At 45.0% G+C, this 27,729-nt stretch overlaps 1 protein-coding gene across 1 annotated transcript; it reads left to right on the top strand.

The window, feature by feature from the left end:
- Positions 1-146: 146 nt before the first annotated feature.
- Positions 147-27,729, top strand: LOC112231470 (protein phosphatase 1 regulatory subunit 1A). Its single transcript, XM_024398223.2, has 6 exons — positions 147-424; positions 4,307-4,373; positions 15,206-15,225; positions 18,763-18,829; positions 20,410-20,598; positions 26,830-27,729. The coding sequence occupies exons 1-6, from the start codon at positions 332-334 to the stop codon at positions 26,931-26,933; spliced, it is 540 nt and encodes a 179-aa protein (XP_024253991.2). The 5' UTR covers positions 147-331; the 3' UTR covers positions 26,934-27,729.

Genomic DNA, 27,729 nt, shown 5'->3' with positions numbered 1-27,729 from the left:
TCTCTCTTTTCTCCCTCCCTCCCTCTCTCTCCTTTTCTCCCCCTCTCTCTCCTTTTCTTCCTCCCTCTCTCTCGCTCCTTTTCTCTCTCCCTCTCTCCCTCCTTCTCTTTCTCCTTTTCTCCCTCCCTCCCTCCTTTTCTCCCTCCCTCCCTCCCTCTCAGACGGGGGCAGGGGGAGGCAGGCTGGGCTGTCCAGTAAAGCTATCCCAGGGCTCATAAGGAAGGGAAAGGAACAGAAGAGAAGAGAGGCTGCTGCTGTGTGCAGCTGCTCCCAACGCAGTCCCCTCTTTCTCTTTCTCTTACTTTCTTTCCTACTCTCTCTTTCCACAAATATGGAGTCCAGTATGGAGTCCAACAGTCCTAAGAAGATCCAGTTTTCTGTGCCTGTGTTTCAGAGGCAGCTGGACCCTCAGGCATCAGAGCATGTGAGTAAGAACATTCTGTTTCTACACGATATGGTAATAAATGTTTTTACCATTATGACATGGTAATGTGGGGTTAATGGGAAGGTGGGCTTGTTGAATGAGTGGGGGCTGTGAAGAGCTAGCTCCTCTTGAGACTGACTGGCAGAATAAGCTTTACTTTGATCATATTATGCCTGGTAGGAAAATATGTTTTATGACATGGATTTCCCCCTGCCCCCACCACTTTCTGGATTTATTTGTCACAATCTTAGTTGCCTAAATGTTATTACAACTTCTCAGTGCTTTGAGTGAATATTGATTGTGATTTTTTTTTTTTACTATTTGATTGTATCCTTATTTGTCACTATTGTGATTTTAGAAAGATCGCTTCATCCCCATTTTTGGCCAACCTCTCCCGCTCCCCACCACCTCCACACCCACCCCTCTCCGAACCTACAGTACCAGTCAAAAGTTTGGACACACCTACACATTCAAGGGTTTTTCTTTATTTTTTACTATTTTCTACATTGTAGAATAATAGGGAAGACATTAAAACTATTAAATAACACATATTAAATAATGTAGTAAGCAAAAAAGGGTTAAATAAATCAAAATATATTTTAGAACCTGGCCAAGGCTTTCGGCTCTGTCAATCACCACATTCTTATTGGCAGACTCGACAGCCTTGGTTTCTCAAATGATTGCCTCACCTGGTTTACCAATTACTTCTCTGATAGAGTTCAGCGTGTCAAATCGGACGGCCTGTTGTCCGGACCTCTGGCAGTCTCTATGGGGGTGCCACAGGGTTCAATCCTCGGGCCGACTCTCTTCTCTGTATACATCAATGATGTTGCTCTTGCTGCTGGTGATTCTCTGGTACACCTCTACGCAGACGACACCATTCTGTATACTTCTGGCCCCTCTTTGGACACTGTGTTAACTAACCTCCAGACGAGCTTCAATGCCATACAATTCTCCTTCCGTGGCCTCCAACTGCTCTTAAACGCAAGTAAAACTAAATGCATGCTATTCAACCGATCACTGCCCGCACCTGCTCGCCCGTCCAGCATCACTACTATGGACAGCTCTGACTTAGAATACGTGGACAACTACAAATACCTAGGTATGGTTAGACTGTAAACTGTAAACTCTCCAGACTCACATTAAGCATATCCAATCCAAATTAAATCTAGAATTGGCTTCCTATATCGCAACAAAGCATCCTTCACTCATGCTGCCAAACATACCCTCGTAAAACTGACCATCCTAACGATCCTCGACTTCGGTGATGTCATCTATAAAATAGCCTCCAACACTCTACTCAACAAACTGGATGCAGTCTGTCACAGTGCCATCCGTTTTGTCACCAAAGCCCCATACACTGCCCACCATTGCGACCTGTATGCTCTCGTTGGTTGGCCCTCGCTTCATACTCGTCGCCAAACCCACTGGCTACAGGTTATCTACAAGTCTCTGCTAGGTAAAGCCCCGCCTTATCTCAGCTCACTGGTCACCATAGCAGCACCCACTCGTAGCACGCACTCCAGCAGGTATATCTCACTGGTCACCCCCAAAGCCAATTCCTCCTTTGGTCGTGTTTCCTTCCAGTTCTCTGCTGCCCATGACTGGAACGAACTGCAAAAATCTCTGAATCTGGAGACTCATATCTCCCTCACTAGCTTTAAGCACCAGCTGTCAGAGCAGCTCACAGATCACTGCACCTGTACATAGCCCATCTGTAAACAGTCCATCTATCTACCTACCTCATCCCCATGCTGTATTTATTTATTTATCTTGCTCCTTTGCACCCCAGTATCTCAACTTGCACATTCATCTTCTGCACATCTACCATTCCAGTGTTTAATTGCTATATTGTAATTACTTCGCCACCATGGCCTATTTATTGCCTTAACTCTCTTATCTCACCTCATTTGCACTCACTGAAAATATACTTTTTGTTTTCTTTTGTTCTACTGTATTATTGACTATGTTTTGTTTATTCCATGTGTAACTCTGTGTTGTTGTATGTGTCGAATCGCTATGCTCTATCTTGGCCAGGTCGCAGTTGCAAATGAGAACATGTTCTCAACTAGCCTACCTGGTTAAATGAAGGTGAAATAAAAATAAAATAAATAAAAAAGTAGCCACCCTTTGCCTTGATGACAGCTTTCCACACTCTTGGCATTCTCTCAACCAGCTTCACCTGGAAACCTTATCCAACAGTCTTGAATGAGTTCCCCATATGCTGAGCACTTGTTGGCTGCTTTTCCTTCACTCTGAGGTCCAACTCATCCCAAACCATCTCAATTGGGTTGAGGTCGGGTGATTGTGGAGGCCAGGTCTTCTGATGCAGCACTCCATCACTCTCCTTCTAGGTCAAATAGCCCTTACACAGCCTGGAGGTGTGTTGGGTCATTGTCCTGTTGAAAAACAAATGATAGTCCCACTAAGCACAAACCAGATGGGATAGCGTATCGCTGCAGAATGCTGTGGTAGCCATGCTGGTTAAGTGTACCTTGAATTCAAAATAAATAGCTGACAGTGTCACGAACAAAGCACCCCCACACCATCCACCTCCTCCTCCATGCTTCACGATGTGAACCACACATGCGGAGATCATCCGTTCACCCTCTCTGCATCTCACAAAGACACGGAGGTTGGGACCAAAAATCTCACATTTGGAATCATCAGACCAAAGGACAGATTTCCACCAGTCTAATGTCCATTGCTCATGTTTCTTGGCCCAAGCAAGTCTCTTCTTCTTATTGGTGTCTTTTAGTAGTGGTTTCTTTGCAGCAATTCGACCATGGAGGCCTGATTCATGCAGTCTCCTCTGAACAGTTGATGTTGAGATGTGTCTGATACTTGAACTCTGTGAAGCGTTTATTTGGGCTGCAATTTCTGAGGCTGGTAACTCTAATGGCCTTATCCTTTGCAGAAGAGCTAACTCTGAGTCTTCCTTTCCTGTGGCGGTCCTCATGAGAGCCAGTTTCATCATAGCGCTGGATGGTTTTTGCGACTGCACTCTAAGAAACGTTCAGTTGTTGAAATGTTGACCTTCATGTTTTAAAGTAATGATGGACTGTTTCTCTTTGGGCTCCTGAGTGGCACAGTGGTCTAAGGCACTGCATCAGGCTGTATCACAACCGGCTGTGATTGGGCAGCGTGTCCCAGCGTAGTCCAGGTTAGGGTTTGAGAGGCTGCTGTAAATAATGTAAATAAGAATTTGTTCTTAACTGACTTGCCTAGATAACTAAATGTTACATAAAGAAACATTATTGGAGGTGTTCTTGCCATAATATGGACTTGGTATTTTACCAAATAGGGCTATCTTCTGTATACCACCCCTACCTTGTCACAACACAACTGATTGGCTCAAACGCATGAAGAAGAAATTCCACAAATTAACTTTTTACAAGGCATACTTGTTAATTGAAATGCATTCCAAGCAACTACCTCATGAAGCTAATTGAAAGATTGCCAATAGTGTGCAAAGTTGTCATCAAGGCAAAGGGTGGCTACTTTGAAGAATCTCAAATATCAAATATATTTTGATTTGTTTAAACATTTTTCGGGTAACTACATGATTACATATGTGTTATTTCATAGTTTGATGTCTTCACTATTATTCTACAATGTACAAAATAGTAAAAATAAAGAAAAACCCTTGAATGAGTAGGTGTGTACAAACTTTTGGCTGGTACTGTATGTCATTGATTGTATTGACACTAAACTCTACCACTTTGTAAAACATGCACACACAGCAAGTCTGTATCATATGCTACTGGGTTACTGGTGCTTGTTGTCTGTCGCCAGTTATCTTCAGTGCCACACTTGAACACTTCTCTTTCCTGTACTGTCCCGTCCTGTCCTATCCCACCATGTCCTGTCTCCACCTAACAGATCCGTAAGAGGAGACCTACACCAGCTACCCATGTCATCTATCTTCCACCAGACCTAACTGCAGCAGGTAAGACACTGCTACTGAGTGAAGAACAGGGTTGGGGTCAATTCATTCAATTCCGGAAATAAACTGAAATTCCAATTGTAATTTTCCTCACTGAAAAGCAATGGAATTGGAATTTCTTTTATTTCCTGTGTCGCAATGGAATGTTGAAGCCATTTGCCAAGCTTCACTCCGCATGACTCACAAACTGTCATGGAAGTTATGTGTGTCTTCGTGACAATTTAATTTAATTTTTTGTTATGCTCTAGTCTACTGGCATTGAGCATGTTATGCTTAAGTAGAGGCTCATTTGGGTTTAGAGGGGTTTTGTTTATGTAGAAGGATGGATTGAGGCTGATAGAAGGATGGATGGGGCTGATAGAAGGATGGATTGAGGCTCATAGAAGGATGGATTGAGGCTGATAGAAGGTTGGATGGAGAGTGTTAGAAGGATGGATGGCGGGTGATAGAAGGATGGATGGAGGTTGATAGGATGGAATTAAGGTTAATAGGATGGCTGGAGGGTGATACAATGATGGATGGAGGTTGATAGAAGGATGGGTGGAGGGTGATAGAATGATGGATGGAGGTTGATAGAAGGATGGATTAAGTTTAATAGAAGGATGGATGGAGGGTGATAGAAGGATGGAATGGAGGTTGATTGGAGGGTGATAGAAGGATGGATTGAGGCTGATAGAAGGATGGATGAGGGTGATAGAAGGATGGATGGAGGGTGATAGGATGGATGGAGGGTGAAAGGAGGATGGAGATACAAGGATGGATTGAGGCTGAAAGAAGGATGGATGTAAGGTGATAGAAGGATGGATGGAGGTTGATAGAAGGATGATGGAGGGTGATAGAAGGATGGATGGAGGTTGATAGAAGGATGATGGAGGGTGATAGAAGGATGGATGGAGGGTGATAGAAGGATGGATGGAGGTTGATAGAAGGATGAAATTAAGGCTGATAAAAGGATGGATGGAGGGTGATAGGATGGATGGAGGGTGATAGAATGGATGGAGGGTGATAGAAGGATGGATGGAGGTTGATAGAAGGATGGATGGAGGGTGATAGGATGGATGGAGGGTGATAGAAGGATGGATGGAGGTTCATAGAAGGATGGAATGGAGGTTGATTGGAGGGTGATAGAAGGATGGATGGAGGTTGATAGAAGGATGGATGGAGGGTAATAGGATGGATGGAGGGTGATAGGATGGATGGAGGGTGATAGAAGGATGGATGGAGGGCGATAGAAGGATGGATGGAGGGTGATAGAAGGATGGATTGAGACTGATAGAAGGATGGATTGAGGCTCATAGAAGGATGGATGGAGGGTGATAGAAGGATGGATGGAGGCTGATAGAAGGATGGATTGAGGCTGATAGAAGGATGGATTGAGGCTGATAGAAGGATGGATTGAGGCTCATAGAAGGATGGATTGAGGCTGATAGAAGGTTGGATGGAGAGTGTTAGAAGGATGGATGGCGGGTAATTAGAAGGATGGAATGGAGGTTGATTGGAGGGTGATAGAAGGATGGATGGAGGTTGATAGAAGGATGGATGGAGGGTGATAGAAGGATGGATGGAGGGTGATAGAAGGATGGATGGAGGGCGATAGAAGGATGGATGGAGGGTGATAGAAGGATGGATGGAGGCTGATAGAAGGATGGATTGAGGCTGATAGAAGGATGGATTGAGGCTGATAGAAGGATGGATTGAGGCTCATAGAAGGATGGATTGAGGCTGATAGAAGGTTGGATGGAGAGTGTTAGAAGGATGGATGGCGGGTGATAGAAGGATGGATGGAGGTTGATAGGATGGAATTAAGGTTAATAGGATGGCTGGAGGGTGATACAATGATGGATGGAGGTTGATAGAAGGATGGGTGGAGGGTGATAGAATGATGGATGGAGGTTGATAGAAGGATGGATTAAGTTTAATAGAAGGATGGATGGAGGGTGATAGAAGGATGGAATGGAGGTTGATTGGAGGGTGATAGAATGATGGATTGAGGCTGATAGAAGGATGGATGAGGGTGATAGAAGGATGGATGGAGGGTGATAGGATGGATGGAGGGTGAAAGGAGGATGGAGATACAAGGATGGATTGAGGCTGAAAGAAGGATGGATGTAAGGTGATAGAAGGATGGATGGAGGTTGATAGAAGGATGATGGAGGGTGATAGAAGGATGGATGGAGGTTGATAGAAGGATGATGGAGGGTGATAGAAGGATGGATGGAGGGTGATAGAAGGATGGATGGAGGTTGATAGAAGGATGAAATTAAGGCTGATAAAAGGATGGATGGAGGGTGATAGGATGGATGGAGGGTGATAGAATGGATGGAGGGTGATAGAAGGATGGATGGAGGTTGATAGAAGGATGGATGGAGGGTGATAGGATGGATGGAGGGTGATAGAAGGATGGATGGAGGTTCATAGAAGGATGGAATGGAGGTTGATTGGAGGGTGATAGAAGGATGGATGGAGGTTGATAGAAGGATGGATGGAGGGTAATAGGATGGATGGAGGGTGATAGGATGGATGGAGGGTGATAGAAGGATGGATGGAGGGCGATAGAAGGATGGATGGAGGGTGATAGAAGGATGGATTGAGACTGATAGAAGGATGGATTGAGGCTCATAGAAGGATGGATTGAGGCTGATAGAAGGTTGGATGGAGAGTGTTAGAAGGATGGATGGCGGGTGATAGAAGGATGGATGGAGGTTGATAGGATGGAATTAAGGTTAATAGGATGGCTGGAGGGTGATACAATGATGGATGGAGGTTGATAGAAGGATGGGTTAAGTTTAATTGAAGGATAGATGGAGGGTGATAGGATGGATGGAGGGTGATAGAAGGATGGGTGGAGGGTGATAGAATGATGGATGGAGGTTGATAGAAGGATGGATTAAGTTTAATAGAAGGATGGATGGAGGGTGATAGAAGGATGGAATGGAGGTTGATTGGAGGGTGATAGAAGGATGGATTGAGGCTGATAGAAGGATGGATTGAGGCTGATAGGATGGATGAGGGTGATAGAAGGATGGATGGCGGGTGATAGAAGGATGGATGGAGGTTGATAGAAGGATGGATGGAGGTTGATAGAAGGATGGATGGAGGGTGATAGGATGGATGAAGGATGATAGAAGGATGGAATTAAGGCTGATAGAAGGATGGATTGAGGCTGATAGAAGGATGGATTAAGGTTAATAGAAGGAAGGATGGAGGGTGATAGGATGGACGGAGGTTGATAGAAGGCTGGGTGGGGGGTGATAGGATGGATGTAGAGTGATAGAAGGATGGAATTAAGGTTAATAGAAGGATGGATGGAGGGTGATAGATGGAGGTTGATAGAAGGATGGATTAAGTTTAATAGAAGGATAGATGGAGGGTGATAGGATGGATGGATTGTGATAGAAGAATGGATGGGGGTGATAGGATGGATGGAGAGTGATAGAAGGATGGATTAAGGTTAATAGAAGGATGGATGGAGGGTGATAGGATGGATGGAGGGTGATAGACGGATGGATGGAGGGCGATAGAATGATGGATGGAGGTTGATAGAAGGATGGATTAAGTTTAATAGAAGGATAGATGGAGGGTGATAGGATGGATGGAGGTTGATAGAAGGCTGGGTGGGGGGTGATAGGATGGATGTAGAGTGATAGAAGGATGGAATTAAGGTTAATAGAAGGATGGAATTAAGGTTAATAGAAGGATGGATGGAGGGTGATAGAAGGATGGATGGAGGGTGATAGAAGGATGGAATGGAGGTTGATTGGAGGGTGATAGACGGATGGATGGAGGGCGATAGAAGGATGGATAGAAGGTGATAGAAGGATGGATTGAGGCTGATAGAAGGACAGATTGAGGCTGATAGAAGGATGGATGGAGGGTGATAGAAGGATGGATGGAGGTTGATAGGATGGAATTGAGGTTAATAGGATGGCTGGAGGGTGATAGAATGATGGATTAAGTTTAATAGAAGGATAGATGGAGGGTGATAGGATGGATGGAGGTTGATAGAAGGCTGGGTGGGGGGTGATAGAATGATGGATGGAGGTTGATAGAAGGATGGATTAAGTTTAATAGAAGGATAGATTGAGGGTGATAGGATGGATGGAGGTTGATAGAAGGCTGGGTGGGGGGTGATAGGATGGATGTAGAGTGATAGAAGGATGGAATTAAGGTTAATAGAAGGATGGATGGAGGGTGATAGAAGGATGGATGGAGGGTGATAGAAGGATGTATGGAGGGTGATAGAAGGATGGAATGGAGGTTGATTGGAGGGTGATAGAAGGATGGATTGAGGCTGATAGAAGGATGGATTGAGGCTGATAGAAGGATGGATTGAGGCTGATAGAAGGATGGATTGAGGCTGATAGAAGGATGGATTGAGGCTGATAGAAGGATGGATGGAGGGTGATATAAGGATGGATGGAGGGTGATAGAAGGATGGATGGCGGGTGATAGAAGGATGGATGGCGGGTGATAGAAGGATGGATGGAGGTTGATAGAAGGATGGATGGAGGGTGATAGGATGGATGGAGGATGATAGAAGGATGGAATTAAGGCTGATAGAAGGATGGATGGAGGGTGATAGAAGGATGGATGGAGGGTGATAGAAGGATGGATGGAGGGTGATAGAAGGATGGATGGAGGGTGATAGAAGGATGTATGGAGGGTGATAGAAGGATGGAATGGAGCTTGATTGGAGGGTGATAGAAGGATGGATGGAGGTTGATAGAAGGATGGATGGAGGGTGATAGGATGGATGGAGGATGATAGAAGGATGGAATTAAGGCTGATAGAAGGATGGATTGAGGCTGATAGAAGGATGGATTAAGGTTAATAGAAGGAAGGATGGAGGGTGATAGGATGGATGGAGGTTGATAGAAGGCTGGGTGGGGGGTGATAGGATGGATGTAGAGTGATAGAAGGATGGAATTAAGGTTAATAGAAGGATGGATGGAGGGTGATAGAAGGATGGATGGAGGGTGATAGAAGGATGTATGGAGGGTGATAGAAGGATGGAATGGAGGTTGATTGGAGGGTGATAGAAGGATGGATGGAGGGTGATAGAAGGATGGATTGAGGCTGATAGACGGATGGATGGAAGGTGATAGAAGGATGGATGGAGGGTGATAGAAGGATGGATGGAGGTTGATAGAAGGATGGATTAAGGTTAATAGAAGGAAGGATGGAGGGTGATAGGATGGATGGAGGGTGATAAGATGGATGGGTATGATAGAAGGATGGATTAAGGTTAATAGAAGGATGGATGGAGGGTGATAGAAGGATGGATGGAGGTTGATAGAAAGATGGATTTAGGGTAATAGGATGGATAGAGGGTGATAGATGGATGGATGGCGATAGAAGGATGGATTGAGGCTGATAGAAGGATGGATTGAGGCTGATAGAAGGATGGATGGAGGGTGATAGAAGGATGGATGGTGGGTGATAGGATGGAATTAAGGTTAATAGGATGGCTGGAGGGTGATAGAATGATGGATGGAGGTTGATAGAAGGATGGATGGAGGGTGATAGAAGGATGGAATGGAGGTTGATAGACTGATGGATGGAGGGCGATAGAAGGATGGATGGAAGGTGATAGAAGGATGGATTGAGGCTCATAGAAGGACGGATTGAGGCTGATAGAAGGATGGATGGAGGGTGATAGAAGGATGGATGGAGGTTGATAGGATGGAATTAAGGTTAATAGGATGGCTGGAGGGTGATAGAATGATGGATGGAGGTTGATAGAAGGATGGATTAAGTTTAATAGAAGGATAGATGGAGGGTGATAGGATGGATGGAGGTTGATAGAAGGCTGGGTGGGGGGTGATAGGATGGATGTAGAGTGATAGAAGGATGGAATTAAGGTTAATAGAATGATGGATGGAGGGTGATAGAAGGATGGATGGAGGGTGATAGAAGCATGTATGGAGGGTGATAGAAGGATGGAATGGAGGTTGATTGGAGGGTGATAGAATGATGGATGGAGGGTGATAGAAGGATGGATTGAGGCTGATAGACGGATGGATTAAGGTTAATAGAAGGATGGATGAAGGGTGATAGGGTGGATGGAGGGTGATAGGATGGATGGGTATGATAGAAGGATGGATTAAGGTTAATAGAAGGAAGGATGGAGTGTGATAGGATGGATGGAGGGCGATAGGATGGATGGAGGGTGATAGGATGGATGGGTATGATAGAAGGATGGATTAAGGTTAATAGAAGGATGGATGGAGGGTGATAGAAGGATGGATGGAGGTTGATAGAAGGATGGATGGAGGGTAATAGGATGGATGGAGGGTGATAGGATGGATGGAGGGTGATAGGATGGATGGGTATGATAGAAGGATGGATTAAGGTTAATAGAAGGATGGATGGAGGGTGATAGAAGGATGGATGGAGGTTGATAGAAGGATGGATGGAGGGTAATAGGATGGAGGGAGGGTGATAGATGGATGGATGGCGATAGAAGGATGGATTGAGGCTGATAGAAGGAAGGATGGCGGGTGAAAGAAGGATGGATTAAGTTTAATAGAAGGATAGATGGAGGGTGATAGGATGGAATTAAGGTTAATAGGATGGCTGGAGGGTGATAGAATGATGGATGGAGGTTGATAGAAGGATGGAGGGAGGTTGATAGAAGGATGTATGGAGAGTGATAGAAGGGTGGATGGAGGTTTATAGGATGGATGGATGGATGGATGGATGGATGGATGGATGGATGGATGGATGGAGGGTGATAGAAGGATGAATGGGGTGACAGAAGGATGGATGGAGGGTGATAGGATGGATGGAGGGTGATAGGATGGATGGAGGGTGATAGGATGGATGGGTATGATAGAAGGATGGATTAAGGTTAATAGAAGGATGGATGGATGGTGATAGAAGGATGGATGGAGGTTGACAGAAGGATGGATGGAGGGTAATAGGATGGATGGAGGGCGATAGAAGGATGGATTGAGGCTGATAGAAGGATGGATTGAGGCTGATAGAAGGATGGATGGAGGGTTATGGAAGGATGGATGGAGGGTGATAGAAGGATGGATGGCGTGTGATAGAAGGATGGATTAAGTTTAATAGAAGGATAGATGGAGGGTGATAGGATGGAATTAAGGTTAATAGGATGGCTGGAGGGTGATAGAATGATGGATGGAGGTTGATAGAAGGATGGATGGAGGTTGATAGAAGGATGGAATGGAGGTTGATTGGAGGGTGATATAAGGAGGGATGGAGGGTGATAGAGGGATGGAGGGTGATAGAGGGATGGAATGGAGGTTGATAGAAGGGTGGATGGAGGTTGATTGGAGGGTGATAGAAGGATGGATGGCGGTTGATAGAAGGATGGAATGGAGGTTGATTAGAGGGTGATAGAAGGATGGATGGAGGTAGATAGAAGGATGGATGGAGGTAGATAGAAGGATGGAGGGAGGTTGATAGAAGGATGTATGGAGAGTGATAGAAGGGTGGATGGTGGTTTATAGGATGGATGGATGGATGGATGGATGGATGGATGGATGGATGGATGGATGGATGGATGGATGGATGGATGGAGGGTGATAGAAGGATGAATGGGGGTGACAGAAGGATGGATGGAGGATGATAGGATGGATGGAGGGTGATGTCGGCCCTAGTGAATGGGAGTAACCAGAAGAGAGTAAAAAAGAAAGACAAGGCTGTGCACAGCAAGGTGAATGTTCTGTCTGTGTTGCGTCATCCTGAAACAGTGAGATTGGAATCTAACCTGGGGTGAGAGATCCAGAACATTGTGTGAGAGGGTCACAATGTGACATCAGCACAAATACCTTCCCTGTGACACAGCCACAGCTTACAGCTCAGACTGCAGCACAGCCTGCTGCTTAGCCATAGTCACAACTCATACACTGCAGCACAGTCACAGCAAAACAAGCTGCCTTGTCCACACTCTGGTCCTCCCCACTACTTTTGGAAAGGTCACCATAGAGTAAGACTGGGAGGACCTATGCCAAAAGCTCCCAGGCACAGCTGTGGATGACAGTGAGACAGTTAGAAGAGGCCATAAGGACCAAACTAGAGATGTGAGTACAGGAGCTGTCTGTAATAAAACACTGGTGTATGTTTTACACTTCAAAGCTGATAGAAAGCTGTGCGTGCCTGTACAGTATACAAACAGGTTGTATCTATCCCATTGTACTGAGAAAGGGTTAGTACTGTTAGTTGATGGAGGGTGTGCTGGCCCATATGTTTTTCATAGAGAGGTCCAGGCAGAGTAGGGGGTATTCTTGTCTGCTTCTCAAATGGAACACTATTCCCTACATCAGGAATATTCAACTCTTACCCTTCAAGGTCCGGCGCCTGATGGTTTTTTGTTCTAAGTGATCATTTATTGCACCCACCTTGTGTCCCATCTAAATCAACCATTTAAAATAGCAGTGGAACTGGCTTCGAGGGCCAGAGTTCAGTTTGAGGGCCCTATATAGTGCACTACATTTGACCCTATTGGCTCTGGTAAAAGGTAGTGCACTTCATAGGAAATAGAGTGCCATTTGGGCCACTCCTGTCTAAGTGACAAACCATCTAACACAAATCTACTGGGTGGCAATGAAATAGTCTGACAGAAGCCAGGCCTGGGCCCTGCATCCAGGAGCCAGTTTAGAGTTGTTACATTGTCAGAATGGCATTGGTATGTGTGTGTGTGTTGCATCATAGACCCAGGTTGTCTTTTATCAATGGATTTCTTCCTCCTCAGTTCCAGGTCTGTGTTTATGGCAAACTTAGGTAACTGGAGATAATTGTCGACTGCAGGAAAAAGAGGACAGAGCACGCCCTCATTCTCATCAACAGGGCTGCAGTGGAGCAGGTTGAGAGCTTCAAGTTCCTTGGTGTCCACATTACTAACAAACTAACATGGTCCAAGCACACCAAGACAGTCGTGAAGAGGGCACGACAAAACCTATTCCCCCTCAGGAGACTGAAAAGACTCGGCATGGTCCCCAGATCCTCAAAAGGTTCTACAGCTGCACCATTGAGAGCATCCTGACTGGTTGCATCACTGCCTGGTATGGCAACTGCTCGGTTTCCGACTGCAAGGCACTACAGAGAGTAGTGCGAACAGCCCAGTACATCACTCGGGCCAAGCTTCCTGCCATCCAGGACCTTTATACCAGGCAGTGTCAGAGGAAAGCCCTAAAAATGGTCAGACTCCAGCCACCCTAGTCATAGACTGTTCTCTCTGCTACCACATGGCAAGCAGTACCGGAGCGCCAAGTCTAGGTCCAAGCGGCTTCTAAACAGCTTCTATCACCAAGTCATAAGACTCCTGAACACCTAATCAATTGGCCACCCAGACTATTTGCATTGCCCCCCTTTTACACCTCTGTTATTCTCTATGCATAGTCACTTTAATAACTCTACCTACATGTACATATTACCCCAACTAACCAGTGCCCCACACATTGACTCTGTACCAGTACCCCCTGTATATAGTCTCGCTATTGTTATTTTACTGCTGCTGTAAGTAAGCATTTCACTGTAAGCATTCACCTACAATTTGATTTGATTTGAACCAATGGGACAGTTCTGTTCCCTTCATGAGCCTGGTTCTATCCCTCCCTCCATCCCTCTTTCCACCTGCATCTCCATGGGTGTAGTCAATGTCTTTATGGACAGTTTTCTCCAGCCTAGTTGTCTCGTCAAGCTCTTTGTTTAGTTGATCAACTGTTTATGCTATATGGCCTTTTACAATTACATTACCCTGCCTGTGTGTTGTGAATGCTACTGGGTGGTGTACTATAATGTAGTCTGTCTGTAGTTTGTCTGCTTGTGTCGGGTGAAACTTGTTTTGCTCAACTCTGTCTGTATACTGTAGTGTGCGTCTGCATAATGTAGTGTGCGTGGGACCCTTTTCACTATTCACAGCCATTATTTCAGCTACAAGCAGCTCTTTGTCTTGCTGATATTTCCCTGTGAATGTCATCTGAACTGTGTCTCTTGAAGAGAGACCACTTCGGAAGGTTAATACTGAACCTTACTGTAGTGTTGTGTCTCTGGATCATTGTTTGTCCTGAATCAGAATTGTATCCTTGAAAACCAGATCTGTTATCAAAATATTTGAGAAGCAGTGCCCTATGGCTTTAATTAAACACTCCCAAACAGATATATAATATGTGAAAACCATGGAGCTGGTCTCAGAGGACAACATACTGTACAATACAGGGCTTGTGTGTTGCCCCTTGCCATGCATTCAACAAATGAGTCATGTTAATGTGTTTCACATCTTCTTCCGTTTATGTGCTCTTGTACTGTGTTGACCTTCAGAATACAACACAGGCATGTCTGTGATACAGTCCAATTCATTTATAAACGTGCTCATGTGTGTTTCACATGTTTGTCCTGTCCTTGTGTTCTCCTCATCGAACAAAGGCTAGAAGGTTTTATCAATGGCCCAGTGCTGTTCATTCAACAAAATGGTTAGCTAGTTATTGATTTTAAGCTCCAGCTGTCATGTTCATGGTGATAAAACCCATCATCAGAACTGTCTCAATGACACCCTATGAATCACCCTCTGCTTGCTGGAGATCTCAATTTCAATTCAGAGAAATGTCAATGGAGGTGGAGTGGAATAGTCACCAGTCAGCCATTAGAGCCTGAGGTCAGCAGTGATCTGGACACTGAACCATAAACTCTCAGCCTCATGGTGACCATCTTATTGCTCCATCTCTCTCCCAGGGTCTTAGTCTATAATAAACCAAGTCACATGTCACACCCTGTCTGTGTGTGTGTGGGTGTGGGTGGGTGGGTGGGTGCAGAGCCTCAACACACAGATAGGCTGCACATCACTAACTGTCTGCTTTTTTCTCCCACAGATGACAAGCATCAAGGAGAGGTAGGTTACACACACTGTCACCCATACCTGGCTGCTCTGTTTCAAATTCATGTGATGTCACTAATATAATTTCCCATAAAATCAACTTTTATTTAAATGTTGCATGTTTGGATTTGGACAGAATAGCCAGATGGCAAAAACCTCATCTCTAGCTGTTGTCTATGGTTCAGGAGGCATTTCTGATGCAGTTGTCATTGATTCCTGAAATAGCATCAGTGAAATGGGATCTCTGGCTCTGCCTTGTTGGTTCACATGCTGTTCTTTTCCACCCGCACCATTCCTCCTCGACACCTCCTCCCTCCATCCCTCTACACCTCCTCCCTCCATCCCTCTACACCTCCTCCCTTCATCCCTCTACACCTCCTCCCTCCATCCCTCTACACCTCCTCCCTTCATCCCTCTACACCTCCTCCTTTCATCCCTCTACACCTCCTCCCTCCATCCCTCTACACCTCCTCCCTTCATCCCTCTACACCTCCTCCCTCCATCCCTCTACACCTCCTCCCTCCATCCCTCTACACCTCCTCCCTTCATCCCTCTACACCTCCTCCCTTCATCCCTCTACACCTCCTCCCTCCATCCCTCTACACCTCCTCCCTCCATCCCTCTACACCTCCTCCCTTCATCCCTCTACACCTCCTCCCTTCATCCCTCTACACCTCCTCCCTCCATCCCTCTACACCTCCTCCCTTCATCCCTCTACACCTCCTCCCTCCATCCCTCTACACCTCCTCCCTCCATCCCTCTACACCTCCTCCCTTCATCCCTCTACACCTCCTCCCTTCATCCCTCTACACCTCCTCCCTCCATCCCTCTACACCTCCTCCCTCCATCCCTCTACACCTCCTCCCTCCATCCCTCTACACCTCCTCCCTCCATCCCTCTACACCTCCTCCCTCCATCCCTCTACACCTCCTCCCTCCATCCCTCTACACCTCCTCCCTCCATCCCTCTACACCTCCTCTCTCCATCCCTCTACACCTCCTCTCTCCATCCCTCTACACCTCCTCCCTCCATCCCTCTACACCTCCTCCCTCCATCCCTCTACACCTCCTCCCTCCATCCCTCTACACCTCCTCCCTCCATCCCTCTACACCTCCTCCCTTCATCCCTCTACACCTCCTCCCTCCATCCCTCTACACCTCCTCCCTTCATCCCTCTACACCTCCTCCTTTCATCCCTCTACACCTCCTCCCTCCATCCCTCTACACCTCCTCCCTTCATCCCTCTACACCTCCTCCCTCCATCCCTCTACACCTCCTCCCTCCATCCCTCTACACCTCCTCCCTTCATCCCTCTACACCTCCTCCCTTCATCCCTCTACACCTCCTCCCTCCATCCCTCTACACCTCCTCCCTCCATCCCTCTACACCTCCTCCCTTCATCCCTCTACACCTCCTCCCTTCATCCCTCTACACCTCCTCCCTCCATCCCTCTACACCTCCTCCCTTCATCCCTCTACACCTCCTCCCTCCATCCCTCTACACCTCCTCCCTCCATCCCTCTACACCTCCTCCCTTCATCCCTCTACACCTCCTCCCTTCATCCCTCTACACCTCCTCCCTCCATCCCTCTACACCTCCTCCCTCCATCCCTCTACACCTCCTCCCTCCATCCCTCTACACCTCCTCCCTCCATCCCTCTACACCTCCTCCCTCCATCCCTCTACACCTCCTCCCTCCATCCCTCTACACCTCCTCCCTCCATCCCTCTACACCTCCTCTCTCCATCCCTCTACACCTCCTCTCTCCATCCCTCTACACCTCCTCCCTCCATCCCTCTACACCTCCTCCCTCCATCCCTCTACACCTCCTCCCTCCATCCCTCTACACCTCCTCCCTCCATCCCTCTACACCTCCTCCCTCCATCCCTCTACACCTCCTCCCTCCATCCCTCGACACCTCCTCCCTCCATCCCTCTACACCTCCTCCCTCCATCCCTCTACACCTCCTCCCTTCATCCCTCTACACCTCCTCCCTTCATCCCTCTACACCTCCTCCCTCCATCCCTCTACACCTCCTCCCTCCATCCCTCTACACCTCCTCCCTCCATCCCTCTACACCTCCTCCCTTCATCCCTCTACACCTCCTCCCTTCATCCCTCTACACCTCCTCCCTCCATCCCTCTACACCTCCTCCCTTCATCCCTCTACACCTCCTCCCTTCATCCCTCTACACCTCTTCCCTCCATCCCTCTACACCTCCTCCCTCCATCCCTCTACACCTCCTCCCTTCATCCCTCTACACCTCCTCCCTTCATCCCTCTACACCTCCTCCCTTCATCCCTCTACACCTCCTCCCTTCATCCCTCTACACCTCCTCCCTCCATCCCTCTACACCTCCTCCCTTCATCCCTCTACACCTCCTCCCTTCATCCCTCTACACCTCCTCCCTCCATCCCTCTACACCTCCTCCCTCCATCCCTCTACACCTCCTCCCTCCATCCCTCTACACCTCCTCCCTCCATCCCTCTACACCTCCTCTCTCCATCCCTCTACACCTCCTCCCTCCATCCCTCTACACCTCCTCCCTCCATCCCTCTACACCTCCTCCCTCCATCCCTCTACACCTCCTCCCTCCATCCCTCGACACCTCCTCCCTCCATCCCTCTACACCTCCTCCCTCCATCCCTCTACACCTCCTCCCTCCATCCCTCTACACCTCCTCCCTCCATCCCTCTACACCTCCTCCCTCCATCCCTCTACACCTCCTCCCTCCATCCCTCTACACCTCCTCCCTCCATCCCTCTACACCTCCTCCCTTCATCCCTCTACACCTCCTCCCTTCATCCCTCTACACCTCCTCCCTCCATCCCTCTACACCTCCTCCCTTCATCCCTCTACACCTCCTCCCTCCATCCCTCTACACCTCCTCCCTCCATCCCTCTACACCTCCTCCCTCCATCCCTCTACACCTCCTCCCTCCATCCCTCTACACCTCCTCCCTTCATCCCTCTACACCTCCTCCCTCCATCCCTCTACACCTCCTCCCTCCATCCCTCTACACCTCCTCCCTCCATCCCTCTACACCTCCTCCCTCCATCCCTCTACACCTCCTCCCTCCATCCCTCTACACCTCCTCCCTTCATCCCTCTACACCTCCTCCCTTCATCCCTCTACACCTCCTCCCTCCATCCCTCTACACCTCCTCCCTCCATCCCTCTACACCTCCTCCCTTCATCCCTCAAAACCTCCTCCCTTCATCCCTCTACACCTCTTCCCTCCATCCCTCTACACCTCCTCCCTCCATCCCTCTACACCTCCTCCCTTCATCCCTCTACACCTCCTCCCTTCATCCCTCTACACCTCCTCCCTTCATCCCTCTACACCTCCCTCCATCCCTCTACACCTCCTCCCTCCATCCCTCTACACCTCCTCCCTCGATCCCTCTACACCTCCTCCCTTCATCCCTCTACACCTCCTCCCTTCATCCCTCTACACCTCCTCCCTCCATCCCTCTACACCTCCTCCCTCCATCCCTCTACACCTCCTCCCTCCATCCCTCTACACCTCCTCCCTTCATCCCTCTACACCACCAGGTCCAGAGTGCAGAGTCGTCTCCTGCTCAGAGGAAACACAGCGTCTACTCTCAACCCACCATGAAAGGTACAGTACAGAACCTTGTTCACACAAACTGCCATAACATGATGAGATGGAAGTGCCATTAGTTCATACTCTCCCTTTTATACTGGTGAGTGTAGGAAACACTGATGAAACGTCTGTAGTCAGCATTATACCTCCACAGAGACCACTGAAATGTGTGACAGAGCTAGTCAGGCGCTGACTTAGACAGGAGGTAGCACTGTAAATCTACATTAGATATTGATTGACTGACCAGGGAAGCTACACAATCCTACTTTAGCTGCAGTGATAGACAGGGCAAACAGAGAGCTACACCATCCTACTGCATGTCTCTCAAATAGATAGTTGTTATTCAGACGATATGTACAGAGGATCCAAATTAATTTCAGCACAGCAGCCTATTTATGGTCCAATTTTATACCACAACAAATATTTTCTTCACAAACCTGGCTTGTTAATTAGTGTGTAGATTAGAAAATATCCAACATGGCCAAACACCCCAGGCTGGATGGCCTTGAATTCAGTTGCATGCTGAATATGGTCCAGTAAAATAATCGGCCCAGGTTTGGCTGGAAGGCATAGGGCTACAGATTATACTGGTAATTCATGCAATTACGGAAACACAAAAACAACATTCTGTGTTCCCAGAAAAAATCTGAAAGGAAATAGAAAACACACATTTCTCAGTCACGAGAGCAAAGGTTAAGAGTAGGAGACCAATTTCCATACAAATTAAGCACACCATTATAATTGTGATCATTGGACTCAAATTAAATCAAATTAATTTATATAGTCTGTCTTACATCAGCTGATATCTCAAAGTGCTGTACAGAAACCCAGCCCAAAACCCCAAACAGCAAACAATACAGGTGTAGAAGCACGGTGGCTAGGAAAAACTCCCTAGGAAGAAACCTAGACAGGAACCAGACTATGAGGGGTGGCCATTCCTCTTCTGGCTGTGCCGGGTGGAGATTATAACAGAACATGCCCAAATGTTCATAAATTACCAGCATGGTCAAATAGTAATAATCACATTAGTTGTCGAGGGTGCAACAGGTCAGCACCTCAGGAGTAAATGTCAGTTGGCTTTTCATAGCCGATCATTAAGAGTATCTCTACCGCTCCTGCTGTCTCTAGAGAGTTGAAAACAGCCGGTCTGGGACAAGGTAGCACGTCCGGTGAACAGGTCAGGGTTCCATAGCCGCAGGAGGAACAGTTGAAACTGGAGCAGCAGCACGGCCAGGAGGACTGGGGACTGCAAGGACTGCAAGGAGTCATCAGACAAGGTAGTCCTGAAGAATGGTGCTAGGGCTCTGGTCCTCCGAGAGAGAGAAATAAATAAAGAGAGAATTAGAGAGCATACTTAAGTTCACACAGGACACCGGATAAGACAGGAGAAGTACTCCAGATATAACAGACTGACCCTAGCCCCCTGACACATAAACTACTGCAGCATAAATACTGGAGGCTGAGACAGGAGGGGTCAGGAGACACTGTGGCCCCATCCGATGATACCCCCGGACAGGGCCAAACAGGCAGGATATAACCCCACCCACTTCGCCATACTGTGGACCTCTATAATGTACTGTGTGTGTCCTCCACAGGCAGAGAGCCCACAGACTGCTGTAGAGGCCACAGTGAGGACAGAGACAGCCTGCCTCCTACCAGACTGCCCCAGTCCCACACAGATACACTGGCCCTAGCAGATGAGCTATCAGGGGATCTGCCACGACTGGCAGACTCACCAAGGCGCAAAGACACCCCCTATCAACACCAGCCTCCCTTCACTCCAGGTAAGGCCATCACAACTCCACACATATGGAGTGAGATAGCTGCCAAAAGGTTGAACGTACGTATCGTTTTGATCGCACGAAAATCCATACATAAATTGTTAGGATCGTAAGAAAAGCCATGCTTGAAACATAACGTAAATGTTAAATTAGTACGTACAAACCCTATGTTACGACTCTGAATGAACATTCACATGTTGGATTCTTACTTTACGTCACCATTTACTCAGTTAGATCTTTTTGTATATGTACAAACTTTTGGCAGTAGACAAACAGTAGCTAGTTGAAGTTATCTAGTCAATCAAGCATCTCTAGCCCAGATGTTAGAGTTGCTTTGCAGCTTCTGGTTTCATTTCCATAATAAAAGTCTAGTGTTGCATCCTAAGATGCTGGGTTCTTTTACTGAAGACACCGAAGCGTGCTTATATTAAACGGAACAGATTTATTTCATGTTCTCCTTAACACATTCCAGTCTACTACTCTGTATAGTGTCTTCAGCCCAACTCCCCAATACATCATTGAACTTTAACCCCCCTTGCATCTCATAATCCAATCAGTTCAATGCAAGAATGGAAACCCCATTGTCATTTGTTAATTCAAATAACTCAACCTCTGCATACAAATCCCATTGGCTATGTGCAACCATTTTAAATCTAAACTCATTAACACATAACATTTCTCAATACACCACATCTAGAGCTTGTTTTAGAACTGCATTCAATAACGACGTTGTACCAGTAGATGGCGTAGTATAGGCTTGGGCCATCAGCAAATGACTTGTGTGAGAATGATAAAGACACAGAAGAGACTTGTCTAGAATAACCTCCTGAGCTGCAAAATTGAAAGTATTTTTTGATTTATGCTAGGCCTATTCCGCTATCTACAGTAGATGTCGGGAGTTTACATACACTTAGGTTGGAGTCATAAAAACTTGTTTTTCAACCACTCCACAAGTTTCTTGTTAACAAACAGATTATTTCACTTATAATGTGTCCAGTGTGCCAGACGTTTACATACACTAAGTTGACTGTGCCTTTAAACAGCTTGGGAAAATCCAGAAAATTATGTCATGGCTTTAGAAGCTTCTGATAGGCTAATTGACATCATTTGAGTCAATTGGAGGTGTACCTGTAGATGCATTTCAAGACCTACCTTCAAATCAGTGGCTCTTTGCTTGGCATCATGGGAAAATCAAAAGATATCAGCCAAGACCTCAGAAAAACAATTGTAGACCTCCACAAGTCTGGTTCATCATTGGGAGCAATTTCCAAATGCCTGAAGGTACCACGTTTATCTGTACAAACAATAATACGCAAGTATAAACACCATGGGACCACGCAGCCGTCATACCGCTCAGGAAGGAGATGTGTTCTGTCTCCTAGAGATGAACGTACTTTGGTGCGAAAAGTGCAAATCAATCCCAGAACAACATGCTGGAGGAAGCAGGTACAAAAGTATCTATATCCACAGTAAAACGAGCCCTATATCGACATAACCTGAAAGGCCGCTAAGCATGGAAGAAGCCACTGCTCCAAAACCGCCATAAAAAAGCCAGACGGTTTGCAACTGCACATGGGGACAAAGATCGTACTTTTTGGAGAAATGTCCTCTGGTCTAATGAAACAAAAATAGAACTGTTTGGCCATAATGACCATCGTTATGTTAGGAGGAAAAAGGGGGAGGCTTACAAGCCGAAGAACACCATCCCAACCGTGAAGCACGGGGGTTGCAGCATCATGTTGTGGGGGTGCATTACTGCAGGAGGGACTGGTGCACTACACAAAATAGATTACATCATGAGGTACTGAAATGATGTGGATATATTGAAGCAACATCTCAAGACATCAGTCAGGAAGTTAAAGCTTGGTCGCAAACGGGTCTTCCAAACGGACAATGACCCCAAGCGTACTTCCAAAGTTGTGGCGAAATGGCTTAAGGACAACAAAGTCAAGGTATGGAGTGGCCATCACAAAGCCCTGACCTCAATCCTATAGAAAATTTGTGGGCAGACCTGAAAAAGCTTGTGCGAGCAAGGAAGCCTACAAACCTGACTCAGTTACACCAGCTCTGTCAGGAGGAATTGGCCAAAATTCACCCAATTTATTGTGGAAGCTTGTGGAAGGCTACCCAAAACGTTTGACCCAAGTTAAGCAATTTAAAGGCAATGCTACTAAATACTAATTGAGTGTATGTAATCTTCTGACCCACTGGGAATGTGATGAAATAAATCATTTTCTCTACTACTATTCTAACATTTCATATTTTTAAAATTAAGTGGTGATCCTAACTGACCTAAGACAGGGAATTGTTACTTGGATTAAATGTTAGGAATTGTGAAAAACTGATTTAAAATGTATTTGGCTAAGGTGTATGTAAACTTCAACTGTACACTGAGACTACAAAATATGCTCTTTTCAGGTGAAAGCTATGATCCCTTTAAATACGTTACACATTTAATTCGAATTTTGTCGACAGACTCAATAGAACAAATACATCGAGAGAGGTTCAGATTATAGGGATCAAAGAAAGAAGGCAATCTATGCATATTCGTCTCCATTTCAGCACCAACTGGAAGAATACAAATACTCTAATTTTATAGATTATTTATGCACATTTATGCACGGAATACTTTATATTGATGAATACAAAATACAGAGGTTTGATTAATCCTGAATGATATTCAAGTTCAATACATGAAATATTGGAATGTCGAACAATAATCCTATGAATCTACCCTAATTCTCACTATCATGGAACTGTATGACAACGGTCCAGTTGTGAACCGTGCGCCATGATCCACTAACGCTAGAGACCCTTAGGAACAATTTACAAGGATGTGATAGCGGAAAAAAAGGTCAACGGAATGGAATGATGCGAAAATGAATGTATGTGGGTATTACCGACGGTGTCTCACATGATACATTTATCAAAACATTATAAAGCCGTGCAGGCGCCCAAGATGGTGGTCAGTGCAGATGAGATTATTTCTGGTAGCTGAAGGAATTATTGGATTTCCTCACCCAAATAGGACCATGTGGTCATTTCTATGGTCATAAAACCCTGTATGAATATGGTGTAGTGTGTTTACCAAAGTAATTGATTACTTTCTGCAAGTTATTCACTTCAAACGATTAAGTTAGCGACAACACTAGATATCCAGATCAGCTAGCTAGCTCAAAAACGAGAATGTCTTCATGAAAACTTCCACGAACAGAACCAAAATAAAATAAATTGATCAATCATCAGATGGACAATTAACCGCAAAAGATGGTATGGTTTTGGGTACTCCTCTTCAGAATGTAACTGTGGGGGGAAATACTGCTGTGGGTGATGAAACCTGGTGAGCACTGACAACAATGCTGACAACTTGCACCCACCCAGTCCCCAGCTCAGGCTGTCACTTTACGACCACGACACTCCAGTCAAGAGCTGAGAGATGAAAGGGCAAGAGGGTGTCACCTCTTGAGATGCAAAACAATATTGTGATGCTTTTGACAGCAAAGATAGGTGAAAGGGCATATGGCTTGGAGGACACGGTTAGGGAAAATACTATGAAAATTGAGGCCATACAAAAAAATATGTTGACTTTATGGAGAAGTGAAAACTAACAGATCCAGCATTGTTAATCTTGAGTTTAATAATCTATGTCTTGGTCTTGGATTATTCGATATTTGGAGATCTAAATATCCAGATAAAAAGGACTTCACTTGGAGTAACAAGGACATGTCCAGACAGTCAAGAATGAGCCAGGGTATCAATTGAACCATCAATTCTTACTGATCATAAAAATATATTCTCATCTTTAAATATGAATGGATCTGAAGTTAATAAATCGAATCAGAGTTATTGGAAACTCAATAGTAGACTGTTGGGAGATGATCATTTCAAGATGGATGCCAAAGATATACAAGATAATTGGAGGAAAGCCCAACTATTTAAGTCTTATGGGAAATATTGGGAATGAATGAAGTATGACAAACAGCCATGAAGAGAGGTAAAGAAATGGCTGAACTTAAAAGATTGAGGGAAGAGAAATTTGTTATCCAGAATTCATGAGAACACACAATGTTACATTCACTCTTGAGTAGTTTCAAATAGTTGTTAGAGCTGTCCCTTAAGGTGCTATTCTTCGTTTAGAATATAACTACTCCAAGTGCAACTGTTGAGGATTTTGTAGCTTCGACACAGTTAGAAGGAATTTATATATTAAACTATACATGTAATAATGTGTATATAAAAAAACAATGTCAATATGTTACTATTCCCTCTGCTAGAAGATACTAGAATGCAGTCCTAGGACAAGTGAACTGGAACAAAGTCTTGTTGTTGTCTGGAAAATATTTTATATCTAATAAGGTGAAGTATCATATAAACTCATTCATAGAATCTACCCCGTAAAGACCTTTATTATACACAGATTCAAAATAGCTATTGATAACAAATATGTATTTTGTGGTTGTGACCCAGAGAGTCTTGACCATTTATTTTGGGACTGTTCTTATGTCAGATGATTTTGGAGTGAGTTCATGTTCATTTGAAAGACTCTGATATTATGTTTTATTTGGAACCAAATGATATGGACCCTGATTTTAACTTTCATTGTTCATGTGTTTATTTTTCATGGCATATTCTTTATCCATAAAATGAAATGGGTGGAGTACAAACTGCTCTTCACAATGTTTAAGATAGAATTGAGATATTATTTTGAAATGATCAGTCAGTGTAAAAACAAAAAAGCAATGTGTACCATCAAACCTTTTGGCAAATTGAAAATGTATCTCGATGTGTAGTATCTGTCTGTTAGGTTTATGTACATTTGTTTGTGTAATTATGTTTTGGTATTTGTTTTGTTCATAATAATAATATATATATATATAAATTATTTTTTTTAAATATAATGAATAAAGCAGTGCATGGAGAATGGTGTTCTCTATAGAAAAAAGAAAGTAGATGCTTTTTCCACTTGGAACCAGTAGGTTCGCTCAACCATATTCATGGTTTCTTCACGCTTAAAGGTGGTGGAATTAATTAGAGAATTTAGTCAAGGACAGAATATGGCATATCTGTAGAGCAGAGTTTGCTGGTGGGAGGAGCTATAGGAGGACGTTCTTATTGTAATGGCTCGATTGACAAATGGAATGGAGTCAAACATGTCATAACTTCCCGTTTATTCAATTCCAGAAATTACAATGATCCCGTCCTCCTATAGCTCCACCCACCAGCCTCCACTGCTGTAGACACCTCCACCTTCATTTATTCAAGCTCCACCTCAGACGAATAGTGGGTGAATCTCATGCTCTTCTCATGCTTAAGTTCAAGGTCAGAATACACATAGAGAGAAAAGCCATAAAAGGGAATAACGTTCCATTTACGATGTGATTAACTGCAGCTGGAATCTGGGCCTATGTGCTGCCTTGTCACCTCAAGCGATCTAAGACCAGGCCAGTCAAGTAGGCCAGGAAAAGCCAATGTTGTTTTATTTGTAGAATGCTTAGTTACAGGTGTAGCTCAATACTGTTGTTTAGGAGGTGCGGGTGAACAAATTCACATTGTCAAGTCTAGTGAGTCATACACTATGTACTGTATTTTCTTGAGACAACGGCTTGTGGGTTGATGTTGATCAGTGCTGTAGTGGGGGAGGGGGGGGGGACTAATCACCAGTTGTGGTGAAAAATGTAACGCTCCCTATACTTTCAATGCTTTTTTCCACAAAAAAAGGTGGGTAAACCACTACACCACTGATGTAGATTGTAGTCAGCGGATATGAGTCAGAAAGAATATTGAGTCATACGTGTGGTCATCACTGAGTGTTTATCAAGAGAGTGAAAAAAGCTCTTTGAAACATGAGCTGTTGATTGTAGCTGCAAGGAGCACTCTGGTAACCTTAACTAACAGATGGTCTGGTCACAGGACAGATGACAGTTGGCCCCTATGCTGACACAAACAGCATCATGCTTACACACAACAACAACACAGCATCATCCTCTGAAACACTTACTACAGTCCCAACACTGATGGACATATAGTTTCATCCTTTGACAGCAAGGGGACTACACAGACAGAAATGATTGTAGTTTAGGCTTGTAGATCATGACACAGTGTGCGTCAGTGTTAAGAGCTAGTAGCTGTTAGAACACACTGAGTGGGTTTCCTATTGATCTCTCTGATGTGACTGCAGTCACAGCCTGCCACATTACCCATGACTATCTAGCACTCTGTCTGTCCAATCCCCAGGGGTCAAGCTGCTCAAGAGCAAATCAAAAGTATCCTTCCCTGAGGAAGAAGAGAAACAGGAGGAGAGGGAGGAGGAGGAAGACAAGCAGAAGGATCCAAAGTGAAGAGGAACACAAACTGCAGATCCATGTTTCTGATGGTTAAAAGTTCAAACACATGACTGGGTTAAGAACTCTTGGTTAGAAATGTATCTAAACTTGATCAGGTTATAATTTTTAAACTCATAATCCATTTTATTCAGCCTTGTATTGTTGAGGTCAAGAAAGGACAATTTCATGAATTTCTCTATCTATTTCTCAAACTCTTCTTTTAAGTCTTGGTTATGTATGGTGGATTATCGTTATATATTGTAATAAGAGAGTATGTGGCGAATATCAACAGCAATACTGACTGATATGCACTTAACGTTCACTGGAAATATACAGGTTTTAGTTTTCATTTTCTTATAAAAGAACATATCTACTTCTATTTTTTGCATCTCACATTGTCATCTCATAATGTAAAAACACTTGCTGATATTTCACATATTTTTGTAGTATTTTATACTGAAACTGGGCTTTTGTGCATACAGTATAGCAGACTTGTGTACTACATACAGTACACTGAGGTACAAACAAAGACGTCCTGCAAACAAGGGTCTTCTCTGGAGTGTCTTAAGTCCTAATAAAGTTACTCATTTTATGAACACTTGGTGAAACCTGTATGTTTTTTCATCATTCATTATTGTACAAAAATGACAAACAAATGTCATTTCTACAGCCTCATGGACACGTAATTTAACATCTATTGCCAAACCCTCTCTTCTGAATGGCAGGCATCATTATTTTAGTAGGCTAATTGTTATCTCAGCAAATTAATTATGGGAAGATTTCATAAAACGAAATAAAAATATGTACCCAC

Source organism: Oncorhynchus tshawytscha, linkage group LG26, assembly GCF_018296145.1.
Source record: "Oncorhynchus tshawytscha isolate Ot180627B linkage group LG26, Otsh_v2.0, whole genome shotgun sequence".
In the NCBI taxonomy this organism is placed as follows: Eukaryota; Metazoa; Chordata; class Actinopteri; order Salmoniformes; family Salmonidae; genus Oncorhynchus; species Oncorhynchus tshawytscha.
This window is presented reverse-complemented; position numbering and strand designations above follow the sequence as displayed.